Here is a 26,745-nt window from a genome sequence, read left to right as displayed (position 1 = left end):
GCTGCATCAGTTGCTGGGATGTAACTGGCGCCCTGTCAACTTTGCCCAATTCCATGCCATTTTGTCGAGTTTCTTGGGTTATACACGGAGAATCATTTGTGTGATGTTCGCTCAATCCTGGACACTTTGGAATACACGCAACAAACTTACCATTGAGAAGAAAGTTATTTCCCACCCCCGCTAACATAATCTATAAAAGCGGTTGTGGAGCCTTAAATTCAAAGTAAAGTGGAAGGAGGAACTAAGATGAATGGTGCGCGAGCTAAGGGAGTTGTACGCGGCCATGAAGCTAACAAGCTAAAGATCTAGGGGGGCTCCTTTCTTGTGCTCCTTCGTTGCTATCGGCATGTTAGTGGGAAGGTCGACCCCTGTTTGTTGTGCTCTTAGCTTAAGCCGAGCATATAGCGTTTATTGTGAATTTCTCTGGCTTTATTAATTTAAAGTTGGACATTGTAATGCATTTTATTAAAAAAGGAGGATGATTTAGTATTAAAGAAAGTTCGGGGTTCTACAGGAATCGGTCAGTTTTTCCTGTCGCAAATGAATTGCAGCTAGCCATGTGCCCGTCGCGCGACCGCCCAGCATCCACGTACCCGCCCTTTTCCCCCGAGGTGTGTTTGATTCCTTGCCGCCGTGGCGCGACGGCAAGGCAAGCCCGTCCGGCGTCCGCTCGCGGTCGATCGACATGAGAGACAACGACGTTCGGCCACCGCGCGAGAGGCGAGACCAGCCAATCCAGGCGGAGAACACGTACCGCCCAGTTCACGGAGCCACGCGCGCTTGATGCCGACTTTTAGCCACGGCGCGCGAGGCGAGACTCGTGTCGCCCTGTGCCATGCCGGTGCCGTCGCGCCACGCGCCGCCGCCTGATTCCGCCTCCGACGATCGATCTCGACTGGGGCCATGGAGCCGCGCGCGACAAGGCTGGGGAAAGCGCGCTGCCCTTTGCGGCGGGCCGGCATGTGTCCCGCCGCCCGGCGGTCGGCTCAGCACTCAGCTTCGAGCGGTTGGTCTCCACCCCCACGTAGCTGTACCCGCCAAATTAACCAACAGTGTGGGCAGGAATAGGTTCGTGCGTGGCATGCCGCGAGAGGATAAGTACGTGCGTGCTGGTCGCCGGGAGATAGATCGATTCAAGTGGTGAGGTAGCGGCAGAATCCTCTCGACGAATGCCGAGCTTGCATTGCGGTGATGGCGACGTCGGTCAAGGAATGGATGGGATGTCGATTCATTCCACGCAGACGGAGGAGCTCTGGCCATCCATCCATCCATCATTGCCTGCCTGCGTGTGTGGTCGCCTCCAGAAATGACGGGAAGACCGGCAGGTCTCTTGCCACTTCCGGACTGTGTACGTGTACACAAATTTATCTCTCCACGCAACCAAGCAGTGTTTTTACCTTTTCGATCTATACAAAATCTCGTTTAATAACGAATCAACCTATAGTTGGATAGTTATGAGGAAAGTGATACCTCCAGCTCATCACAGTTTTAATCTTAAATTTAAAACTTTGGTATCTCAGAGCATACATATTGATGTTTTTCTTATTAACTGATCATTCTCTTTTTCTTAGTGAAAAGGTTGTTTGCATGCCAAAAAGAGAAAAAAAAATAGCTGATTCATCTTGGCTGTCAAAAATATATGCGGGTGAAAATGCCGCATAAGGATAAGATGCTGGGATGGAGGAACGTGACAAATGCTTAAAGCCATGACAACGCATACTACTGTCACTACCGTGCAAGCTTATCTGGATAATAAATACAGTGATTTGTTTTCTTGACTATGCGTGTGATCTGCGTATGCACGCTACGTCGTAGATGGCGGATGGACGATCACATACCATATTGAACTTCGTTTACGACAAAATATTAATCACGTCCAGATATATATATATATATATCACCGACGCCGATCCGAAGAAAGCGTCAGCCCGTATTCTGGAGAATTCTTTACACTGTTTGTAACACCAATCTTGTCAAGGCTAAATTACACTGCCACGACCTTTCATTTTATTTTGTTTTAATAGGTGTACCTCTAGCCACACAAATTGTCCAACAGTCTTTGGAGATTGTCACAAGTTTCTTTTAACCAAAAGCACACAAATTGTCCAACAGTCTTTTCAGCTCTTTAGACGCCTTTCGTCGAATTCGGACATATTGTCATTTTTTGCAAAAAAAAAGAAGCCCTGAGCGATAGCTTCGTCTCTCTATGTGACACAACTATCATATTATAAGTTTTTCGATTCAACAATCATAGCCAAATTTACCTAATATTTAGATCATAGGTTCATGATGGCATATACACGAAAACAGTCCACTCACAATGTGAGTTCAATCCCACAATCGACACAAGCTTCATTAACCGTAACTCTTCAATTTTGCGTTTATGTCTAAAGTATTTCGAGAAAGTTTACTTAAAGTTTTTGCATGCACAATCCATCTCTTAAGAATTCCATTGACCACTAGCATCATTGTACCTTTCGATGTCATGCGTTGTGTTAGAAGTTTCTAAATTCAAGACTCATAGAAAAACCATTTATGAATTATTCGCAAGTATGGTCCTGTAAATATAAATATAAGTTCATCATGCTGAGAAGAACCATGAATTTCATGAAGCATAAAAACCACACACAATCAAAAAACCTTGTATGAGAGCATGAAAGTATAATGTGTGCTTTTGGCATATGCAAGCCAAGGGTTACGGAGATAACCAAAAGCACACTAGATTTTTCGATAAAAGAAATATATCAATGTCACGGAGATACCAATTACGAAACCACACTATATGTCTGTAATGGTCTTATATTCCGTCTTATCCTGGAATCTGCCTGACCTAAGACATAGGTTAAGATAGGTATTCATCAATAATATTTGTCTTAATAATTTCTTACGAACGTGATGTGCTCCCTCCTTTTATAATTATTATCCTTCATAATGAGTTTAGTTGAATCCAAGCTTTATAAAGTTTAACCAAATACATATATTGAAATTATTAATATACTAAAATTGAATTTATAAAATTGTAATAGTATTGGCTTTACATTTATTTTTACTATATACTTGGTTAAATTTTGCAAAGTTTAACTTCAACTAAACCTAAATTTGCTAAGCAAGTAAAATCAGATTGAGTAGTACGGATTCTTAGGTCATGTACAAATAAAAAAAATTCTTAGAGAGAGGCTTATAGAAATAAACAATGTCTATTTTGGAGTAACAGTGCTTATTTCTATGGCTGAGATGCCTAGTTCAGCGTCTTCCTTGTCTAAATTGTTGAGAAATCAAACATGTGATCAATTATGTGGGAGGGATGCCTTCTAGCGTGATGTCTCTGTTAAAGGTGTCTCCTCAATACACCCATTCGACATGTATATATACGAATTTCTCACATTGGAATGAAGTAAGAGGACAAGTCGTTGGTCCGTTGGTAAGCATTCTTGAGCGCAACCTACCAGCCATCTTTCGAGTCTCTTAGTGTATTTCATTTAGGTTTTTCTAACTCCTAGTTGACTGAGGATTATCCTAAACCTTGATTTGTGTTGGCACCAGTGTTGCAACATGCATGGGTTGTAACCGAGACTTTTTTAGTTGCACGTGCATATGCAACTAAGAGAAAACGTCTAAGATCGCTTCGTGATTTGTGCTAGTCGTGAGTTGCAACATGGACTGCAAGAGCCTCTGGCCGTCGGATTGCTTTTTTATTCGTACTATTCTCGAATTGCAATTTGAATTCCAACTGGACATCACGATTTAGAATTAACTTAATTATTATATGGAGGCACCATTAGATACACATGTTTCATTTACCTAATCAGATACTTACATGTCGTGTCCACCAGCATATGTATGTCTTAAAATGGAACTTGGAGTTTTTTTTTGGCGAAAAAACAGTGTAGAAACGATGCTCATAAATATGTGTTGCGGTGAGACACCAATATTAAATCCGGGGTTTGATCTGCACTGAGCCTAAGCTATCCAATCACACGTGGTGTTTCTCCTTGGTGATAAACATTAAAAAATACTTTCTACTACAAAGCAAAACAAGACAGGTGTTGACTCCAACGGCAGCCACGTAGTGACGTATCCACAGTATTCCCCCACCTCCCAAAACGAGGCGCGCCGCGGTGGCCACACACATCGGCATGCCGACCAGCGCAGCACCGCACACCGCACGCCGCACGCGTCCCGCTCCCGCCCAACCAAAGCTGAAGTCGGCCATGACCTCATCCCCCCATCCACCACCGCACCTTCCCCGAAACCCTCCATCACACGTGCCCTTTTCCTCCCCAAGTAACTCCACGCAGCCGCCGTCCGTCGGTACCTCCACTCACCCCCTCCGCCGAACCTTCCAGACCTCCCCCACCCCCACCCCTATTTATCCCCCCAAGCACCACTCTTCCCTCTCCATTCATCACCACCACCACCACCACACAGGAACCATCATCAACCAAGCCAGCAGCTTTCTTCCTACCAACAGCAGAGGATCCATTCACTTACAGACATGGGGATGCCCGTGCGCAGGCGCGACAGGGACGCGGAGGCGGACCTGAACCTACCGCCAGGCTTCCGGTTCCACCCGACGGACGACGAGCTGGTGGAGCACTACCTGTGCCGCAAGGCGGCCGGCCAGCGCCTGCCCGTGCCCATCATCGCCGACGTCGACCTCTACCGCTTCGACCCCTGGGCGCTGCCCGACCGCGCGCTCTTCGGCACCCGCGAGTGGTACTTCTTCACGCCCCGCGACCGCAAGTACCCCAACGGCTCGCGCCCCAACCGCGCCGCGGGCAACGGGTACTGGAAGGCCACCGGGGCTGACAAGCCCGTCGCGCCACGCGGGGGCAGGACCATGGGGATCAAGAAGGCCCTCGTGTTCTACGCGGGTAAGGCGCCGAAAGGGGTTAAGACCGACTGGATCATGCATGAGTACCGCCTCGCTGATGCTGGGCGGGCCAGCGCCGCCGGCGCAAAGAAGGGATCGCTCAGGGTAAGCTAGAAGCTCTTCCTTTCTTTCTTTTTAGTACATCTTCATTACTACTACAGGATTCGTTAAGGAAGATCCTTGCTTTGATTGATTCAATGATTGTCTGAATCTCATCCGTGACTCTGAATTGAATTTTTCAGCTGGACGACTGGGTGCTGTGCCGGCTATACAACAAGAAGAACGAGTGGGAGAAGATGCAGCAGCAGCAGGTGGAGCCCAAGGCGGAGGAGGCCTCGGCGTCCGACAACATGGTCACCTCGCACTCGCAGTCGCACTCGCACTCCTGGGGCGAGGCGCGCACGCCGGAGTCGGAGATCGTCGACAACGACCCCATGATGCTCCACCACGCGGCCGCGGCGGGCGCGCAGGGGTTCCAGAGCCCCGTGGCGGCGGCCGCGCACCACGAGATGATGGCCACGCTCATGGTGCCCAAGAAGGAGGCGGCGGACGACGCCGGGAACGGCAGGAACGACCTGTTTGTTGACCTCAGCTACGACGACATCCAGAGCATGTACAGCGGCCTCGACGTCATGCCGCCCGGGGACGACCTGCTCTACTCCTCGCTCTTCGCCTCGCCCAGGCTCCGCGGGAACCAGCCCGGCGCCACCGGTGGCATGCCGGCTCCATTCTAAGCTGAACAAGGATGGATCAGACCGAGACCGAGATCGAGAGAAGTGGAATGGCTTCCTGGCCGCGAGCTCGCGGACGGACGGATCATCAGTGTAAATACAGGATAGGAAACGGGAGAGAGGCCGTCGTCGTGTCGGAGAGAGCCGTGGCCGTGGTGCGGCGCCGGCGCCGGGGCGTGTTGCTGTACATCAGAGCCCGGTGCTGGGATCAGGCCCGCTGGGTCATTCTTTCGTTTTACCTTGTACTAGTCACAAACACATATGTAGCTCTTTCTTCTCTTCACTGGAACCCGACCAAATTTTGTTCTTGTTCAGATCACTTTTCAACTTGTTAAAACTATGGCACCGTCAGAGCCTCTCATCAAATGATCATCGCGTCTTCTAGACAGCCTTATCAGTAGGCACTACTCAAACATGTGACTGTTCCTCCTCACACATGTGACTTTTTATTCACCGCGCAGAAATCGAAGACGGAAATTTTGCTGCGATGATCTTCCTCCGATCGAGCTACATTCTAAGATAATGTACAAATACTACCCAAAATACTTCACTAATCCTACTCCCCTAGCTAGCTACATTCGAAGATAATTTACAAATACTACCCAAAATACTTCACTAACCCTACTCCGCTCGTTAATTTGACTAGTTAAATATCGAAATTAGTTGCGGAATTATCACCGAGATTGTTCTTGCGGCGGAGGAGGGCTTTTCTGCGCCGGCGATGTCTATGCGACGATGAGCGCGGCCACCTCGAACGGCTCCGCCTCCGCCGAGCTCCCGCAGGTGAGAGGCGGCCCGTCTGCGTCGTCTTTGTCGTTGTCGTCGCCGCGCGGGGGCACTCGGCTTCCCCTTCCCGCGCCTCCACGCGTGCCGGCCGGCGCGCGAACCTACGCGACCACTTGCGTGCCGCCCGCTTCCAAGCTCCATCGGAGTGGGTCCGCCTCCGACCGCACACCCGGCGGATGCGGTCGCGACTTCCCACCGCCGATTTGGCTCCCTCCCCTACCGGCCCGTCTTGCGCACGCCATAGCGGTGGGAGGGGTGGTGGCGGTGGACCGATAGAGCCGAAGACGGCGACGGAATTCCACGCCGGAGGTGGAGCGGTGGTGGGGGAGTAGGGTTTTGGAACCCAACTCGCCCCCGCGCCTTGTATAAATACGGGGTGGCCGTCAATTTTCTCGAGCCCCCGAACTCTGTTTACGGGCCGTGCCGCGGATTTGGCCTGAACCCGTAAACTCGCCGGAATTTTTCGGTTTCGGCCTCTTTTTCACTATGTTAGAGTTGCTCTTACCACATCATTACTTCGGAGTCCGGCAAAACGGTGTTCGCTATCAAATGTTCATTGTGTGTCAACGCCATTTCTTCAGTGCTGGTAGCTTAAGCACTTTCACGGTTGCCTATGATTGATCTTAAAATGCTGTGGGGAGGAATGAATTCTCGCCTAAAATGGTTACCATGCAATAGAGCATGCCTTCATTTTCTGCAAAGCAAAACCGTGCACAAGTGCAGATACAATCCGAGCAGGAAACCGAACTTCTCTTTTGTTAACGTTTTTTCGAACAGAGAAGGGTCCAGGAAGCCCTAGAAGCTGCATTCCAGCACAAAAAGAAGAAAAACAATCAAGTGCCTGGGATCCATCTCCACTGCACGCCAGTGACCTTAAGGCGCTGCTCGCCAAGGTCAGAAAGGAGGTTGCTCAAGAAACTCTTGTTGCCGAAAATCTACCTCCATCCCATTGGGTGTCTCAGTTTTGTTTAAAAACGGATGTATGTATCTGTACTTTATGTTACAGATACATCCATGTCTAAAAAACATATCTAAAAAAATGAAACACTTATTTTAGGATAGAGGGAGTAGTTGTCATGTCAACTACTCCATTAGAGCATAACCACAGGAACAGTTACAAGTTCAGCAGCGAACTGAGCTTCTGTTGCGATAAACTTGAACAGGGAAAATTAATAAGCCAGGCAGGGCGAGGATAACACAGGAACTCAAATTCTTATTGATATTGGGCGGTTTCATAAATCGATACAAATCACGAGAAATCAGACTAGATGGAAGGACTCTAGCAAGGTGGGCCAATGAGCAGCTCTCGAGTGTGATCGGACCCTGTAGTCGTGGATGCAGCAAGCAATTGTATTGATGAATCTAGCAAGCCAACAAGAGACTGGAAGATTTGTCAGGTATCATCGGTATCAGATCTCCTTGAACGCAGCGAAGAGGTCCCCCTGGACGTAATCGTTGTCCACTAGGCTGACCAAGTAGTAGCTCTTCTGAACCTGCGAGTGCAAGAGCAAAGAAACATGTCAATGCTTAGGATGTACTAATTATCGCTCAGAATGGTATCGACATCATCCTTGCAGCATTTCAGAAATATCAGTGTATCCTGAATGTTACTGAAATTTAAGTAGATGTGGATTGAAATGATTAGACGAGAGCTCAGGCTCATGTGTGGTGGACCGAACCGATTGTCGCTAGTAATTAGCTGAAAGGTATTTCTCTATTCTAACAAGTATTTTTTAACAGGAATGTTTATAGCGCAAGCATTAGCTAAAGGTTCCTTTGAACGTTCACTAACACAAATACAGCGATTAGAAATTGGAAGTACCTGCTCTAGCAACTCCCTAGACGAGTCGCCCTCGGGGAACAGGCAGGCCCATCCCTTCGACCAGATCTCGAACGCCTCGTCTTTCCAGACCAAGAAGCTCGCAGAATCGACGACGGTGGGCTGGATGATCTCCTTGCCAGGGAACACACCCCATGTCACGGCATTCACTGCGTTCGCTGGGATGTTCGAGAATGTCTCCCCTTCCTTGTTCACAGCAATGTATGTAAGAGAAGGGAACGCCTTGCTCTTCTCGATTAGCTGGTCCAGCTTCTCCTTTGCGCAGAAGAACTCAACATAGGCTTTCTGGTAAACGTAGCCTCCTGGGCCGCCCCATCCTGCAGAACGGAACAAAGAAAAAGCAGGTTGGTATAGCATATGGGCTGTAGAATATCATTGACTCAAGGATGCATGGACTAGTGGTGTGCAAAGTATCACTGTAACAGGGTGTTATGCCTCAAAATGCACGCATATACTGCAACCTTGCTACCAATAATACCAGAGGAAGACCTAGTATGCGACAAAGTATATTTAACGTACCAACACTTGGAGAATCAGATTTCTCTGCATTTACAGCAGGTTGGCTGTTGATGGTAAGGAAACCCTTCAAGTTAATCTTCACCAGCTGATCGTCAATTATCTTCGTCTCTGGTTGAAGACCGTCTAGCTCAGACCATGGGCTGCTTGTAAGTTTTCCTTGACAGAAATTCATAAACCTCTGTAAGTGAGAAAGACAAGGTTAGCAAAAACAATGTTACATCAAAATTGTTTTTGTGACATGCAGAACAATGATAATATCATGAAACTGAAGAGCTACCTCGTTAATGTCTTGCACAGATTTCACAGGAACAGCCCATTCCTCTTGGAGCTTCTTACCACGCCCACGTGGCCGTGTGAACTGTGAACGAACAAATAGATTATACAACTACAATTTCATGAAATCAAGTTCACAAAAAGCAGCTCCACTATTCTAGTAATCTTGGAAACAGAGAGTAGACAATGGCCATCAACTGAATTACGTTGCATTGGCAGATAGTGGCCCTGGAACTAAAAAACACAGCCCATCAAGAAAACACTGTTGGAGAACCATAATACTCCATCTGATCCATAATAAGTGTCGCTTATTATGGATCGGAGGGAGTAGTATTTTCTGCTGAAGCAATATCTCTGGATATTTCTTAAATGTTCACTTCTAACTCAATTTCGTTCTGTAAGGCACAGTATACTATTCACAGTAATTCTAAATGATCAGCCAAAAGCTTAATACCTAGCCATTTTAGAGTATTATGAAAATTTTGTACGCGACACGCAGTCTCTGTACAAAATTTTCACCTTCTAACTCAATTGTTGAGAACATCATCATTATTGACTTGAACAAAAAGATATGAAATTACCTGGTAGTCAGTAAGTGCTCCATATGATGGGTTCCGGGAATCACCCCACCGACCATGTGGGTACTGATCCCAACCTATGGTCCTTGAAATGTAACTCTTTGGTCTGTTAGCCCTGCTCAGTTTCCGTAAGGATAAGGCTGACTGAGTATGTGTAGCACTAATACAAAGAGCTAGAAAAAATAAAACATTTACGATAACTACCAGAAAATAGGGCGAACATCCTCTTTGACACGGAAAACATTGGTTGGAGGCCTCCAAGGTAATGTTCTTGAGAGCTTGGACTCCTCTATTAACCCAAGATTCTGGAGAAATTTTAGTCGTTAGCAACATGTCAGAACAAAAAATTAAATATAGTAAGACATGGAGATTACCATCAAAATTGCTAAAGCAGTTTTTTCCATGTTTAGTGTGTAAAGGTGCAAAGTATTAATCCCAGTAGCTAAAATTTTCTTGCACATCTCAGTTCCAAGGTGGATTCCATATGCTTTGACAGCCTCCTCATTGTCTTTAATAGGTTCCAAGGCAGCAGTAATCTCAGCTGGTATCTGTTGTTACATTTAAAATGGCATTCTGTGAGAAACAACATTCTGAAATTCAGTAAATGAAAATAGATCGAATTCCACATATTGTGTATGCAAGGTTAATGTTTTTTGGAGTTATCTCCATGAAAGAGGTTATCAGAAGCAATCTGCCCCTTCGGGTGCGATGCGCCCATGCATCCCTTCCCAAATATGATGCAAATGGTCATAAAAAATATTCAAAAGAAATGGAGACCATTGAAGCAAAATAAATATAGCACACCAAACATTTCAGATTTGAACTTATGTCCACATGAATATACAAAGTGTGGCAAGGAAACCAGAAATTAAAATGAAGACGGCAAGGCTAGTATTCCCTGAAATATGAACTTTTCCTCCTGAAGTTGATTGTTTGCAGGATGGATGACTATAATTAACACATTATTATTCAAAATATTTCATGAACATTTGCGGTGTGTTTGGAGGATGGGTGCACAGGTACATCAAAGAGTGAGATGGACAAGATACACCTTCCTACTCGCTATGGAGCTATAGCAAGTTAGCAACAGACCATACCTTAGTTTTGCAGAATCCAGTCATTCGGATGAAACCTTTGTAGTTATTTATTGGCATTATGCCAGGAACGATGGGGCAGGTTATGCCAATTTGACGGCAGTCATTCACAAACTTGAGAAACATATCGGTGTCATAGAAAAGCTGTGTAACTATAAGGTCAGCACCAGCATCAACCTGTAGAGAAAATGCAGACTGAGAATGAAGCTGGCAAATTGAAATATTATGCTCAACAAGTACATCAGGATGCAGCAGGTCACATTATTAATGAAAATGATTTCTTCAAGACGATGCCCAGGTGATCAATCAACAAAAGTAATAATGCATAGTTTTCATTTCGAACTTAAGAAACCAATATCAAGATCAAGGAGAACCTTTCTCTTCAAATAAGCAAGATCGTTGCTATATGCCTCCTCAGTCGCCCCTTCCTCGCCTAGTATTACCTCAGGGTGTGCCTCTGACATTTGAAGAATATATTAGAAAACATATAATTTATAAGGTTGAAAGCATCTACCGACAGTACAGAGAAAAAAAGTTTTGCTCACCTGGATAGCCAGCGACAGTTATGCCAAAGTAATCACCATACTTGGCTCTAATGTGCTGCACCTGTAACAGGAAAACAAAGGCAAGGTTGAATAAGAAGGCATTCCTATCAATACTTAGATAGGTTTATTTGCGATCATATGTATCCAAAATAACAGCATCAGCAATCAGCTTATCATCATGCACATTGACTTAAATGAAATCATTAAGAAAAGTAAGATGTATTTACCAGATCTAGTGCGCAGGAAAATCCTCCAGCAACTTGAACAAATTTGTCCTGACCATGTGGAGGGTCTCCTCTAAGTGCCAAAACATTTTGAATCCCATTGGACTTAATGGCATCCAAGGCACTATCGATCTTCTCTACTGGCATGTTGGTGCATGTCAAATGCATCATTGTTTCCACGCATACCTGCAAAGTAGCACAAATATATTTTAGAAGTCCCTACAATATTAATGGGAGCAATGTCTAGAAACATTGAAATTGCAAGAAGCCTCAGACATCAATTTGACACTATCCAGAGCAATATATTGGCATCCTGAAAGAATGTTCATACTAAACAGCAGCGTCAAGTGTGTGTGTGTGTGTGTGTGTGATACCGGCTATTTGTTTTCACAAAAAATCAAGCGCTGCTTTCCATGGAGTAACATTCTTCCTTAAATAATTGCACAATCCCCTATCCGCACTGAACACATCCGCATGCAAGCACCTGATGGATCCTATGAATCCGAAATTCAGACAAAAATGGGACGAAATCTGGATAGGAAATCCTATAAAAATGACATGATATTCCAGACACTTCTATGTAGAGCTCTGATTTGGCATGATATTCCACATTTGAACACCTTGCATATGACCACCAGACTAGCAGAGCTATAATTCAGAAAACACAAACCTCTAACGAGAACAATGACCAGGTATCAGAATGGGTGAACCCAATGTGGCTTTACCCATAAAAAAGTTCCCCTCCCAACAAAACTCTACCATATTTGTCCATTTCAGAGCTTAAAGCTTTGTTTAGGCAGTAAACTAAGCACCGCAAGCATAATTATGCAGGCCAGAGCTTAAATTCTGAGGAAGAGCCTTAAATGTGTCCATCTAACTTAAATTATAAGGAAGAGCAATCAACACTAGTTAGTATATCGGTATAACACCGAAGCATTACACCCAACTCGAGCAACAATCGACGCAATTAAGCAATTCCGATCACCTCAAACTGAACTACAACCCCGTATGCTTGCACAGATTACTACTAAACCTCGCATTGCGCCTGAATTCGCGCGCTATCAAAGCAAAAAATCATTTCCAGGCCCAGCCAAGCAAATCAAAGCCAGCACATCTCACCCACCCGAGGGGCGCGCCAAAAACAGATCAGATCAGATCGCGCGCGCGCGCGGGGGCGAGCAGCGAGAGGCATGCTGGCAGAGACGGAGACGTACCATGTTCTGCATGCGGTTGGCGATGTCGAGGGTGACGTCGGCGGTGGATCCCCCGGCGCCCCAGGTGATGTCGCAGAAGTTGGGGCCGTGCGCCACCATGCGGTCCATCCGCTCGAAGAGGTTCTCGACCCCCTCCTCCGTCTTGGGCGGGAAGTACTCGAAGGAGAAGGCCGTCCGGCCATTCGCCGCCGCCTCCTGGATCTTCTCGATCACCTTCATCTTCCTCTACAACCTCTCGCTGCTCTAATGGCGTCCGTCGTGGTGCGCGCGCGGGTGGAGCGGCCGGTGCCGACTGGGTTTATAGGAGATCTGACTGACTCCACCAACCACGCGCGCTCGCTCGATGCACGCGGTGCACGCGCTGCGCGGTGGGGCCCGGGTTCTGGTTGGCAGTCGTTCGGCGTTTGTGAGAGCGGTCCAGGGAGCGAGCTGTGGGACGGGTGCACGGTCCCCGGCGTCGCTATCCCGCACCTACCCATATGTGTGGGTAGGACACTGACCACTGAGGATCCAGGATTAGGAAGGTGGATCGCGTCGCTGCCATGTGGGGCCACGGATATACTTGACTACATTTTTTCTATGGAATTTCTTGGGTTTGGACTTTGGAGGAGTGGTAGGCGACATGGTTATACTTCCCCTCCTCTGCTCTCAGCTACCTTTGATTCTTGCGGGATTCTTCCACGAGTGCAGTGGACTTCTGCTGATTTGGTGGCTTTTTTCACGATCAACATTGAGTTTTCCTAGTGTTATTATGTGGATGTTTTGGAAAAAAGGTATATTTGTTAGAGCAAAGAACATTGCGTAAAATATGGGCATAACCCGAAGAAACGCAAAAGGAAATATGTGAACGTAATGGAGAAGGCGACTCCCACCGACTCACTCAAATTCTGAAAAATGAAATGGGAGAATATTGCCAGGGTGCTCTCGGTTCGCTTCTTATGTGTTTCTCCCAGAATTACAGTGAATCTATAATGAAATTCAGAGCTAAATTAGCGGGAAACAAATTCGAATAACATATGCATTAATAAAACTTGGTTTTGTGAGGCATGCCTCCTCTTAAGAAAAACTAGCTTCAGTGTGTTGACATTCATATGAGTGCTAGAGTTAGCGGGTTAACAACAAACGCGTGAATGGACACCATGCTCGGGGTGCAGTAATACATGGCTTGGCGGGAAGAGACATGTGAAAATCACGTGGCATCACCTATTGTTGATCTCTGGCACATCGTTTTTCCTACAACACAATGGCATCGCCTTTTTTCCTCCATGTTCATGTGCGCACCACCCCTCCTTCCACTAAGAGCTCGAGTCGACATCCACTCACTACCACACCATTACCATCATCATATCTTGTGTTGTTGGATATATGTTTGTAAATTTGGGTGTGCTAGACCATTGCGTTTCTGGTTTATCCTTAAGTCTTGTAATAGGTAGTCTGCGCGTTTAGACTTCTTTCGGTCTACTTAACGGCCTTTTGTTTTCCTAATTATTTTCCCTTTTTCTGCTTGCATGCTATATGCGCTTTCTTTATATGAAGTTGACGAGGAGCTCGTTTCTTAAAAAAAATTATGGAAAAAATATTTTTGTTATGATGGACAAGTACAATGGCTTACAGGAATTTCTTAAAATTGTACATGTTCTGCGTATGTTTGTTGGAACTTAGCAAGAATTGTATTTGTCAAGTTTGTTCATTAAAAAAGATCAAGCATGCACATAATGGATACAAACTTGTCCATATTTTGGAGCAACCAGGAGCTCTGCCTTTTCATTAAGAAGAGGGAAATTTGGCCAGTTTATAACAAACTTGTCCATATGGAATTATGTAATTTATTTTTTAACTGTTTTCTATCTTTGTTGGGTTTTTTTTTGTAACTTGTCCGGAGAAATATGTGCACGGCATAATTGATGTTTTAAAAATAAACTTCTACAAATCAAACAATCTTCATAGAAAATCATAGTAGAATTCTCCATATCTCCATAGAAGTCCCCAAATCCAAAGAGACATGCATGTACAATTAGAACAGTAACATGTGTTGACCCAGATAGCACATCTTTCAATCAGATCAAATTACATGAGTGTGTGTGCCAACAAATGTGAAATGCACTAGTAGGCGATGATGCAATTGTTCAAACTTGTGGCTGAAAAAAGGATTATCATATTGCAAAGTCGCAATAGCGTGGGAGAGTATCCTAGGTATTATGTTTCTCCGAATGCATTTCAGAGGTAGAATCATAAGAATGTTAGGTGGCGTTTAGGATATTTGTTGAAATAGGTTCCAAGTAGAAACAAAAACTCAACGAAATTGTAACATTGCGCAGCTAGGCTGAGCTGGTAACTAATTTACCGTATAAGTTAAAAGGATACTACTTGCAGCACGACCCACTAATAAGTCGGCAACCCACTGCAAATAAATACGAGTTCCTTTCTAAGCGAGGATAACACATCCATTCCATCTCATTAACTGTTCACATTGATAGCTACCTCTTTATCTAACAAGATAACCATCTCGTTAATTAATTATTAATTAGTCACCAAATAATCTCTGACGAGGCCCCCTATATATTTGCCCTGGCTACGCTGCAAAGAGGCACACAACACAACAACATCAGCTCGCAAGCATAAGAACATAGCCATGGCCACATTGCACATTAGAAAGAGCAATGTGGTGACGTTGCTCCTCTTCCTTTTGCCGCTAATGCTCTCTTTTACTGCGTCTTTTGCACGCATGATTGGTGACCCATTGCCAATCATCCACTCATCGCCGCCGCCCCGCGGGCATGTCTACCCGCTTCCAATCATCTACTCCCCGCCACCACCCAATTGGTCTTTCGAGGAGGCGAGAGAAGGCGTGATGGAGGAACCGAGGCCGGTTCCTACCGGACCGAACCCCGAACATAACTACCCCGCTCCGCCACCAAAAACTCCTTCTGACCCGCTATCGACCATCCAGTCTCCAGTGCCCGCACCGATGGAGGAGGAGAAGGGAGGCGCTATGGCGGTGCCAAGGCCGGTTCCTTCCGGGCCAAACCCCATACATCATGGAATTCCAGCCCCAGCGCCTGCACAGATGGAGGAGGAGAAGGGAGGCGCTATGGCGGTGCCAAGGCCGGTTCCTTCCGGGCCAAACCCCATACATCATGGAATTCCAGCCCCAACGCCTGCACCGATGGAGGAGGAGAAGGGAGGCGCTATGGCGGTGCCAAGGCCGGTTCCTTCTGGGCCAAACCCCATACATCATGGAATTCCAGCCCCAGCGCCTCTTCCCCACCACCATAGGCGTCATCCCCCACCACCAACTCCTTCGCATGCCTAATGGTTACTTGCGCGGCGAGGCATGCACCCATTTAAATTTAGTCACTATAAGAAGGTAGTGGAGGATGAAAGGACAATTAAGTAGATTGTACTATGTAACATGGTGTTATGTGCGATCACTGTATTGGGCTCCATTTTCGCTATGACTGGATAATAAAGTGATAACATGGAATTTGTCGTTATATTCATCGCCCGAGAATACACAACGTCTTCGATATGAAAAACTGCAAATGGCCCAGGAGATGTATGAAAATGTACTCTAAATTGGTTGTTGCGGGCTAATAAAGGTAGACACGTTTAGTCAAAAAGACTAAATCTGCGAAAATGTTTTTTCGGTGGAGGGAGTTTTTTTTAGGGATTGATGGAGGGAGTAGTAGAATGTGTTCTCATTGGGTATGTTACTGTAATTTTCTATGGGCCGATTGTCAAAGATTAGGCCCATGCCCATCACTTCCAGCCTAAACACAGCTAAACCCAATCTTGAGCAGAATCCAAACGTTATCCGCTTCAAAGCCGAGCGGCGTCGCCACCGTCTCCCACCGAACCTACCACACTCCTCCGCTCGCTCTCCTTCCCACCATGGAGGCCTTCGCTTCCGCCTCGACCTGGCGCATGGACTCCCTCCGGACCGCGCTCCCCTCGCTCCGCCCCTCCCCGTCGGCGGCTCTCGGCGGCGCTCCCCGTCCGCGCAAGCAGGCGGCCCGCCGGTTGGGCGCCTCCGCCGCCCCGTTCCTCCGGAGCTCCTTCGTCTCCACGTCAACATCCGCTTCGTCCTGCGCGTCTCCCGCCCCGGTGTCCGCCGCGGTCTCGGCGTCGCTCGCCTTCTCGTACACCTCCTCTTTCTCCGGTGAGGTATCTTTCCTCTTTGCAATGCCATGTGTCACCAATGCTAGCGACCAGTCCAGCAAAACAAATTGAGCATTAGAAAATGCACTGCGTATATGCATTCTCCGTGGCCACCTGGGACTCCATAAATTCTATTGTGTCAATTACTTTGCTCATGACCTTTCAGACGGTCTCTTGCTACGCTACATACCGGCTTTACAAGTGGTTTCATTGTTCAAGCTTGCTCGACTCATTAAATCGTCGACAATGTACACAATAGACAGATGTGTTTAGGAGAATTTATCTAATTACCGATTTAATTACTCGTGTCATGTAAGTGGTTTCATAAGTTAGCGTTTATCAATAGGAGGTCATGAACCCATCAGATGGAGAATTGGTTACATATTTTGAAAAATACTAGACATTTCTGTCGCGCTAAAGCAAAACATTTCGTCATAATTTTTATGCTTTCAGTTTCTTGTTCTGTTTCATATGATGATGATGGTGCTGGGCATCATTGTAGTGGTTCAAATTGTGACACTGTCATTTTATTCCTTGTGATAAAAGGTTGACAATGTACCACACAATCTATAATATCTCGGATTTATTTTCAAGAGAATTTATCCTAATATTACGGATTTAATTACTGTGGCATGTATGTAGTTTAGCATATGTTGGCTGTTTACCAATAGGAGGTCAACAAACCCATCAGATGGAGAATCGGTCACATATTTTGAAAAATTACAAGCCATTTCTATCGTTTACAGATCCATCAACATCTGCACCCATTCACAGTATAGAAAAACATTTCGTCATAGCTTTGGTTCTTTCACTTTCTCGTTCTGTTTAATCTGATGATGATGATGCTTGACATCCCTGTGGTGGTTCAAATTGTGACACTGTCATTTTATTCCTCCTGATAAAGAGTAATGAATGTGAACTTCTGTCGCTGCATCTGAAAAATGTTTGTCCGTGTCACATGGAATTGTTAAATAGGAAGGGCAAAAGAGCTATGGTTGGTGAAAGAAGTATAGCTAACTTGTCAGCCCATGTGTAATTCTTTTATCCTGCCGAATAAGCAAAGAACTATTATCATGAAGACCAAAATAGTTTTATCACCTTACGTTTGCTCACAGTTTGTTTTCCTTGGTATATCCTGATTGACCACAACATACAAATCCTGAATAGTGCAAGAATGTCCTACAGACATTGAAGAACTCAGTTGTTACATCTTGTTTCTTTTATTCCTGTTGGATGGTCGCTGTTAGTAGTTTGCTGTAGTAGTTTGTTTGGCATCTTGCTTTGGAGATTTTATCTCTATAAGATGTAAGGCTGATGTTCCCTGAATGTTGCCCCTAGCAGACTCCAGTTTCTTAAATGAAATTGGGGGCCATGTGGCCCCTTTAATAATAGAAAATGTCAGAGTCAGACTAGACTAGTAAAGTTTTTGGGGCCAGCCACATTAAAGATATAAAGTTAGAATTGATTTTTATGAGATTCTTACGAATTTCGCAATGAACTCATTCATTGACTTTGTCCAAAATATGCAGTGGAATCAAGCTTTGAGCACCGACTGTTTGGTATTGATGTTCGTGGAAGGATACTGGCAATGAGGCACGGGAAACGCATTCCTAGACTCGGGAGACCTGCAGACCAGCGGAAGGCACTTCTACGTGGGCTGACCACACAGCTGCTGAAGCACGGGAGGATAAAGACCACCAAGCCAAGGGCAAAGGCGATGAGGAAGTGGGTTGATAAGATGATCACGATGGCGAAGGATGGTTCTCTTCACAAGAGGAGACAGGCCCTGGGATATATTTATGAGAAGAATATAGTCCACGCACTGTTTGCTGAGGTTCCAGACAGGTATGGGGAAAGAAACGGGGGCTACACAAGGATCATCCCGACATTTCCGAGGCGGGGAGACAATGCACCTATGGCTTATATCGAGCTTGTCTAAGTGAAGTGAGTTCCTTTTATAATATCTGTCTCCGGATAAAAGCACCAATATGTACTGATTTTTTTGCTCTAAATAGGAGTATTTTTGCAATATCTCGACTTACATTATTGGCATTGGTGTACAAATTAGTTTTTTTTAAAGTTCAGCGATGGTGCTTTACTAAGCTCAAAATTTCAGAGCATCAATATATAAGTGATACTAGATGGTAAAAGAACATGCACGAAAAGGCATTTGCGAAATTACAATCACTAAGCGTACAAGTATCTAGTCTGCTAAATGTCTGTTTGCAATATCTTTCACTTTGCTAGCGACGAATTTCATTCTAATGTATGACTTTTATCTGCAGAATATCCTTCTGTGTGCTAGATATGTCTCCCGGGGCATACCCTTGAAAACAAATCTTAAGAGGACCCAGTTGATCCATTGGTGCTTCTCAGGCCGGGTAGTCTGCAAATTGCCCGTCTTTTTTTCTAAATATTATTTTGTAAAACAAAGTGTAGATCATGTGTGGAATTTTGAGCTCGTCCTACAGTGCAACATCACGGTGCTATACTGTTAATCTGGAAAGTGTTCCCGAGAACGCAATCTGGTTTCTTCCAAGTTTCAAGTTCTTCATTCAGGAACCGTACTCCTTGACTGTCCAATGTTTCTGCAAGCGTTCATGTACAATGTTGTTATGTGCACGCAAGTAGCTTCCAGCTGTACATGTTTTAGGAATCTCCTGAACAAAATCGATTGCGTGATGTTGCTGACGAAATTTGCGTCTCGAACTATTGTTGGGAGGTCGATGGTAGCAGCTTATGTCTAGTACAAATAGGATTTTTCCAAGCCCTGGACATCAAAGTCAGGATGGCCGAGTGGTCTAAGGCGCCAGACTCAAGTTCTGGTCCTCTTACGAGGGCGTGGGTTCAAACCCCACTTCTGACAAATCTTTTTCTCATTTTTTTTGTCCCAACGATTTACTGAATTTTACAGTCAAAATGTTATCGTCTTCTCCTAGCAACAACTTGGGATGCTCTGCGTTGCCCATGCGTAACGGCCCGGCAGATGAGTCAGACGACGTACTGGGGTAGATATGTGTTTGTCATGTCGTTCTTGGAGCGTCATAATTCAGGGAGATGCATCACACACACAGGGGCACAGGGACACTCGAGAAGAGGCAGCAATTACGCTGTCTGACCCAGTGAGTCAGCTGCAGGCGTGGTAGGTGGTGGAACCGCACGTGTGCTTGCTCGTATGATCGTGTCAAAGTATCCCGTGCAGATCATCATGCGGCGAAACCCTTCCACTGGTTCTCAAGGGTTCTATAAACACACAAGATTTCCGAATCCTAACTCAGAATCTTCTACGAGACATAACCAAATTCGGCTATCTATATTAGAAAAAGCAAATAAATGTTACTTACTATTTGTTGCTGAATTTATGTTTGGATGCGTATTTACGAGTCTTGAAATTTTCCATGTTTTAGAAACATCACCCTCGCTATTATCTTTTTTAATTATTTTTTCACGGAGTTTTCTGTACAATATGGTATTCGTGGATAATTTCGTGTGTATTATAGGGTGCATAGTATCTTATATGTGTGTATTATTCTCCGATTCTCTCTATAATAAAATATGGATAAGGTGACTTTAAATAACTACCCGTCCATCCTGCATTGCCTCTGGGGTGATTTAGAGGATTTTCCGCCATTAGGCCATTGTGCGCTTGGCCCAAGGGGACAATTTTAATGTGGAGTTCACATAAGTGTAAAAATAACTCGATGACATAGCCGCCACACACCCAACCCGCACCCGAAATCAACATTGGAAACGAGACTTCGCTCCACATTGTGAGGAATTATGATGGCCGTAAGGGTGTTGCCATCTCGCTATTTCTTCCACAACCTCATCAAGAGAACACAATGGAGTGATTAAAGACAAATACACTCGCCTAGTTTGTGAGAAACAGTATGATGAAAATCTTACAAAGGGTGGTAGGTTGAAGGACAAATGTGACGTAGTAGAAAGCGTGCAAAATCCCCAACGACAACATGAAGAACTACTAGCTAAACAAGGATTGTCAATGTTTGCACCACACAACAAAACAAAATAATGGTGCTTGCGGCAAAAGAAAAAAAAACGCAGCTCGAGCACCTTCACCGTTGAGATGTTGAAACTACCCGCAAACCAGCCTCCACCATCAATCACAAATACTACCTAGAAAGTAAAGAAAATTTTCTGAACATAGGTACTCCTGAACCCGAATAAATTTAATCCGGGACTAAGTTACATATATAGTTACCTGACCACTAAGTTACCAAAATTTCGGGAGGAGAAGTTTCCTTTAGACTGTTTATTTGGAATTTGTGATTTTTTAACTAAGCTACATACTTTCGAATTTGAGTATGAAAATGGGCACACATATACATATGTGTGTCCTTTACGATTTTGGAGTGCTAGAAATACGATTTTCGGGGCCGGCAAGTTATAGGGTTCATGAGTGCATATGTTCCACCACGTATTTTCGCCTAAAAACTACTTAAAGAAGTTGTGAATGGAGTTCTTTGAAAATGCTTCCAAAAAAAAGCAAATATCATCCATTCCCATGGGTGATGTCGTCGCCGATACTGGACCCTGTCAGGACAAGGCTCTTTGTTTGTCTAACGAACCTCTGTCTATTTTTCATTCTTCTGTAGCTTGAGTACATTGGTACATAACCTACCGATTTCTTGAACTCGCGGAAAATCATATTTCTACGTCGTGATTTTTTTTTTTTTTTGAAAAGGTTTAAGCATATACTAGCTACCTCAGTTCCTTTTTTTTTTTTTTGCGAAACCAGTTCCTATTTACTTGACTTCAAAAAAAGTTCCTATTTACTTACTCATGTTAAGTTTTATAGAAATTTCTTGTGGTTTTCGAACCCGTACATAGGTCGCTAACGATCGCATTCTTGTACAGAAATTGTCTGAGTCCACTGCATCCGTACTACAGGTATATGAACACGGCCTGCCGGGGTCTGCCCCCACGAGGAGCAGCACGTAGTGGTGCGTTGCGTTGCGAACGCCGCGCCTGCCTGCGGCAACGTGCGCTGCCTCCCGATGGCAATTACATCAGTCTCCAACCACGCAAGGATCCTATGTCTTCGCAATGCGGACCAAATCTCTGTTTATACAGCAAATACTAGATACTCTGATCCTACATGATGATGATGCGAGCCACATCTGCGTGTTTTAGTTGGATCCAAGGCTGGCTAAAAGAAGAAGAATATTGGTGAAAAAAAGCATGGTTCACCTTTTAGGCCCTGTTTGTTTGGGCTGCAGCTTTGAAAGCAATTGTAATTGTTGAAGTTATGGAAAAACAGTTGTAGGAAGCAATTGTGGAAGTTCGAGATTTGATGTTTGGTAGGAGTGCTGTGGATGGCTGCTGTTGCTGGTAAGGAGGATGAAATGTCTGAAATGCCCCTGAATGCTGGTGAACTTGTATAAATGCCGATTTGAGACGAATTAGCTAATTCTGAGTGTTTCTAACATAATTGCCACGCTTAAGGATTGAATTACGTCGATTTAATTATGTTAGAAGACTTGTTCATATTAAATATACAAGACTTGTCCATATGAACCCAAAAGAGCAACAAGTTTGTAAAGATCTAGATATATATTACAAGACTTGTCCATATGGACCCAAAAGAGCTAGAAGTGTTCTCAACGCCTAGCCACCTCCCCTTGATGCGAACAAAGCGTTGGCTGTTGTCACGAGTGCTATTCATGCTAACATGATCCTCTCCCAAATCATTGCCCACATTGCCGGCTGATGTGGAACTAACATGCCCCGGAGGCATATAGTTCTCATCTTTATCGCATCGATAGAAGTGTAGATCAAACAATTGACTATCGCGAATGAAGTTATGTAGTGCTAGACATGCAATGATAATCTCTGTCTGCTTCTCTATCGAGTAACTTGATATGCCATGCAAGATACGCCATTTCTGCTTCAATACCCCGAATGCTCTCTCAATAGCATTCCGCAAAGATGAATGAGCATGGTTGAATATTTCTTGCTTCCCAGACGGAGGTCCAGCTAGTCTGAACTCAGGTAGATGATACTTGGTTCCTGTATACGGTGAAAGGTACCCATCTTGATTGGGATAACCCGAATCAACAAGATAGTATCTTCCTAAAAAAACACAAGTTAGTCCTAGCATATATGGCAACAATATCATGTAATGAAGAATGCACAATCCTAACTTATACCTGGAGGAGGATGAGGAAAATTTGCTTCAAACTTAAGCAATGTATCTTTGAATATCCTCGTGTCGTGCACGGAACCTGGCCATCCTGCAACTATGGAGGTGAACCTCAAGTCAAAATCACAAACAGCCATAACATTTTGTGTGGGATATCCAAGGCGGCCAACATGGTTCACTATATGAGCAGCAGGCACAATGACGGGTATGTGTGTCCCATCAATTGCACCAATTGCACCATTGAAATGAGGTGTGAATCTAGAATCCCGTAGCCTCTCATGCACTGTTGGGAACTGTGGATCAATAGGCTTGATGATATCTCCCGCTAACTGATTCACACAGTATAGCACCTCCGCAAACTTCCTATTGATTGTCTCCCTAGATCTCTTGAATCGGTTATGAACTTGAGTCACAGATTGTGGACTACCAAGAGTCCATAGAAACATTCCAAGTGCCTCCTCAGAACACATGCGGGTTGACCCCTCCAAACCATATTTTTCAACCAAAGTGTCATGCAAAGAATCAAAACATGGTCTATGCATTCTGAACATGTCATAACAATCCTTCGAGTTGCCCAAGTTATCAAATACCCATTGTTGTCCGGTGCATCTTGGTTCTACCCTCTTTTTCTTCGTAAGATGCTTCTCGGAGTGTTCAAGAACATGATACATCATTTCTATATTCCGGTGACGACGGCGCCTTCTTGAATCCATAAGTGCAGACTCAATGCCATCATCACTGTCACTTTCATCACTATGGCTTGTGCTCATCTAAAAAAAACAACATATCATCAGCAAGCAATATATATGATCAAATCTGCAACATATATGATCAAATCTGCAATATATATGATCAAATCAGCAATATATATGACAAAACAGCAATATATATGACAAAACAGCAATATATATGACAAAACAGCACCAAACAGCAATATATATGATCAAATCTGCAACATATATGATTAAATCTGCACCAAACAGCAATATATATGACAAAACAGCACCAAACAGCAATATATATGAGCAAATCAGCACCAAACAGCAATATATATGAGCAAATCAGCAATATATATGACAAATCTGCACCATACATGACCAAAGGCAACACTCACATACATAAAAGAGACATTCCAAGTCTTATGGGTACATCACAAAGTACTAACATAACATGGTAGCATAAGGATACAATCTCAAAGTACATAGATGCAAATAAAGTTTGAAGTCTTGCGTTGGGTTCTAATTTCTCTTCCTATCCTCATATTGCAACTTCAACCATGACATCTCTGTATGTATTGCAATTCAATTCAGTACCAGCATACATATTTCAGCTAAACAAGCATACATATTTCACCAACTTAATTCATACAAGGGCCACGAGTACTTGGTTACGGTCAAGTGTTCACCTTCTCGTTGCAGGTCGTTGGTGCGGCAGGGAGGCAGTGTTGGTCGCCGGAGAAGCAGAGTTGGCGGGGTCGGAGCAGGATGTTGGTGAGGCGTCGGAGAAGGCTGCAGGGACGGTGTCGGACGAGGAACGGCGACGCCGAGCCTCCAGATGCTCCCGTCTCTGGCGGCCGACGGGATCGAGCGCCGCCCGTGCTGCGCCCGTTCGACGGGAGGAGGCTTGCCCGCACGTCGGCGGCGGGAAGCGGCGCGGACGGCGGCGGTAAGCGGCGTGGACGGCGGCGACAAGCGGCGCGGACGGCGGGGAACAGCGGCCGACGGGATCGAGCGCGCCGGTGCTGCGCGCCCCGTGCTGCGCCCGTTCGAAGGGAGGAGGCGCACGTCGGCGGCGGGAAGCGGCGTGGACGGCGGGGAACAGCGGCGGCGGCGGGGAACGGGGGCGGCGGCGGCCAACCCCTAACCCTAACCAGCAGGGGAATGGGGAAATGCGGTTCGGGGGGGCGGGCGGCTCGTCCGTTTCAAGGGCAGGAAGGGTGGGCTTCTTGTTTATATATGGCCTGGCAGTTTTTTCGTAAATAGGGTGAAGTGTAGAGAGCACTTGAGTCATTGCTGCTGCGGGAAGCAGGCAAAAGCTCGGGAAGCACCTCCCGCGTCGCTTTTCCTGCGGGACGCGAACGTAGTTCATTTTTGGGCCGCGATTCTGAAAAGCGCTTATCAATTGTTGGGTGTTTGTTTGGGCTTCCACTTTTGGACCCCAAAAGCTGAAGTAGAAGCCCAAACAAACGGACCCAGCAGCTGACTAAGATAGATTTAAAAATCTGATTTAAGCAGTTAACTCTTATACCTTCCACAATAAAGTTTTTCAGCATTGTATCTTATATACATTGTTGATGTGGCATGTCAGTCAAGGAAGAGAGAGGGTTGTCGTATCTCAGCTAGTGCGATACGGTGCATTGGGTAAATTTGTCTTGTATAAAAATAAAACATGCTAAGAAACTTTCCACTATAAAGGCTTAACGAAGTGTGATACCCTCCGCAGTAAACTGAGCTCGCTTAATCAATGATAAATTGCAATTAGAAATGAACTAAAATTATTAGATTCTGTTTCTTGGCTTTATTTTAGAGAACTGTTTTCGGGGTTTGTTTGTTTAGCTTGGCTCCACCGGTGATGCACGAGGCTGGAGGGAGCATGTGGAGACTGACGAGCGTGGAAGCAAGGACCGAAAAGGGCCAACAGAAAAGTTGATGGAGGATCACTGCATCCTGCCTGCCTACCTGGTTTCTTCAGGTATACAATGGACGGCAAATTACCTCGATCGGCAACTTTTACCGACTTACCAGACACACTCCATGTTCACCTGTTTGCCAAATGTAGAACAACGCAAAGAAGTGAGAGAAAGAGAGCTGATAACCAGATCACAGCACAGCTCACAGCTTCTCAAGGAAAAGCTAACTTATCACAGTAGTTCATTGTTTTTTAGATTGATAGAGTATGTTTCTCTAGCTAGTGTGGTCCACGGTTGATTTATGTACTCCTATTTTTTGTCAGTGAGAAATAAGATAATAATAGTTATGTCCTTCATGAACGTCGGTTTGGTTCATTCATCGGTGGATAGTGAAAACTCGGAGGCAAATTAGTTAGTACAGTAGGTACACATGATTCAGCTGCCCTGAATGTACATGCCAGAAATTAATATGATCTTTTGGAGAGATAATTAGTATTGATTTAATGGTTGGTGCGTGTACTTTTTCATGAACCAACTTTTGCTAGCAATGTGCTGTAAGAAATGTTGGTGCCTGCGAACGTCAATGATATTTTCCACTTCATGCCAGTTGTTACTGAAATTTTCAGTTCATGACGGTTTGGTTTCACGATAATGATAGTAGTACAACTTATTTTCATAGTTTTGTTCTAAATTCTTACGATACCAAGAAGTAGCAAAAATATAACACGACATTCTTTTATCTAAGTACTACGAAAAAGATTTTTTTTCAACATGACATGTATAAACCTCTTTTTATTAATGGGGATAACATCCGCCTTTGCATTGACCGATGCAAACAATCATATACTCTATAAAACATCTCTTGTTCCTTAATCGATAGTGACGACCTATGGCTTGACCGTCCAGATGACCCTAGCGAAGGTTGAAGGCGACTTTTTGTCTAATTCTAGCATTGTTCCCCAATTTAATTATCTTCTTTTTTCCTGTGGGTCGGCGAGGCGCCATTTATCACCGTCGATCCTTAGATGCGACCAGTATCCGTCGCACGATGCCCCGCCCATTTGTAATACAATTATGGTTCTAAGAAGCCATTCTCGATGCTAGTGATAAGGCCGAAC

General features: G+C 45.0%; 3 protein-coding genes and 1 non-coding gene across 5 annotated transcripts; 3 read left to right on the top strand and 1 right to left on the bottom strand.

Moving 5' to 3' along the window:
* Positions 1 to 4,388: 4,388 nt before the first annotated feature.
* Positions 4,389 to 5,918, top strand: LOC124680778 (NAC domain-containing protein 2-like). Its single transcript, XM_047215824.1, has 2 exons — positions 4,389 to 4,978; positions 5,116 to 5,918. The coding sequence occupies exons 1-2, from the start codon at positions 4,496 to 4,498 to the stop codon at positions 5,605 to 5,607; spliced, it is 975 nt and encodes a 324-aa protein (XP_047071780.1). The 5' UTR covers positions 4,389 to 4,495; the 3' UTR covers positions 5,608 to 5,918.
* Positions 5,919 to 7,583: 1,665 nt separating this feature from the next.
* Positions 7,584 to 12,933, bottom strand: LOC124680777 (probable methylenetetrahydrofolate reductase). The gene is made up of 12 exons (XM_047215823.1): positions 12,678 to 12,933; positions 11,467 to 11,649; positions 11,240 to 11,300; positions 11,069 to 11,151; positions 10,698 to 10,871; positions 9,975 to 10,148; positions 9,805 to 9,905; positions 9,604 to 9,715; positions 9,027 to 9,107; positions 8,750 to 8,927; positions 8,213 to 8,547; positions 7,584 to 7,883 (listed from the first exon to the last, which is right to left on the bottom strand). The coding sequence occupies exons 1-12, from the start codon at positions 12,894 to 12,896 to the stop codon at positions 7,800 to 7,802; spliced, it is 1,785 nt and encodes a 594-aa protein (XP_047071779.1). The 5' UTR covers positions 12,897 to 12,933; the 3' UTR covers positions 7,584 to 7,799.
* Positions 12,934 to 16,523: 3,590 nt separating this feature from the next.
* LOC124680781 (50S ribosomal protein L17, chloroplastic-like) lies at positions 16,524 to 19,374 on the top strand. 2 transcript variants are annotated; one of them, XM_047215827.1, is made up of 3 exons: positions 16,524 to 16,836; positions 18,365 to 18,779; positions 19,121 to 19,374. In XM_047215827.1, exons 1-2 carry the CDS (start codon positions 16,569 to 16,571, stop codon positions 18,772 to 18,774), a joined length of 678 nt encoding a protein of 225 aa, XP_047071783.1. In that variant the 5' UTR covers positions 16,524 to 16,568; the 3' UTR covers positions 18,775 to 18,779; positions 19,121 to 19,374. The 2 variants fall into 2 exon arrangements, with proteins under 2 accessions (XP_047071783.1, XP_047071782.1); XM_047215826.1 differs by lacking the exon at positions 19,121 to 19,374 and having other exon boundaries at positions 18,365 to 18,866.
* A 243-nt stretch (positions 19,375 to 19,617) lies between these two features.
* Positions 19,618 to 19,701, top strand: TRNAL-CAA. Its single transcript has one exon. It is a non-coding gene; the product is annotated as a tRNA-Leu (tRNA).
* The last annotated feature ends 7,044 nt before the right edge of the window (positions 19,702 to 26,745 follow it).

Source organism: Lolium rigidum, unplaced genomic scaffold (genome assembly GCF_022539505.1).
Source record: "Lolium rigidum isolate FL_2022 unplaced genomic scaffold, APGP_CSIRO_Lrig_0.1 contig_28069_1, whole genome shotgun sequence".
Lineage (NCBI taxonomy): Eukaryota > Viridiplantae > Streptophyta > Magnoliopsida > Poales > Poaceae > Lolium > Lolium rigidum.
This window is presented reverse-complemented; position numbering and strand designations above follow the sequence as displayed.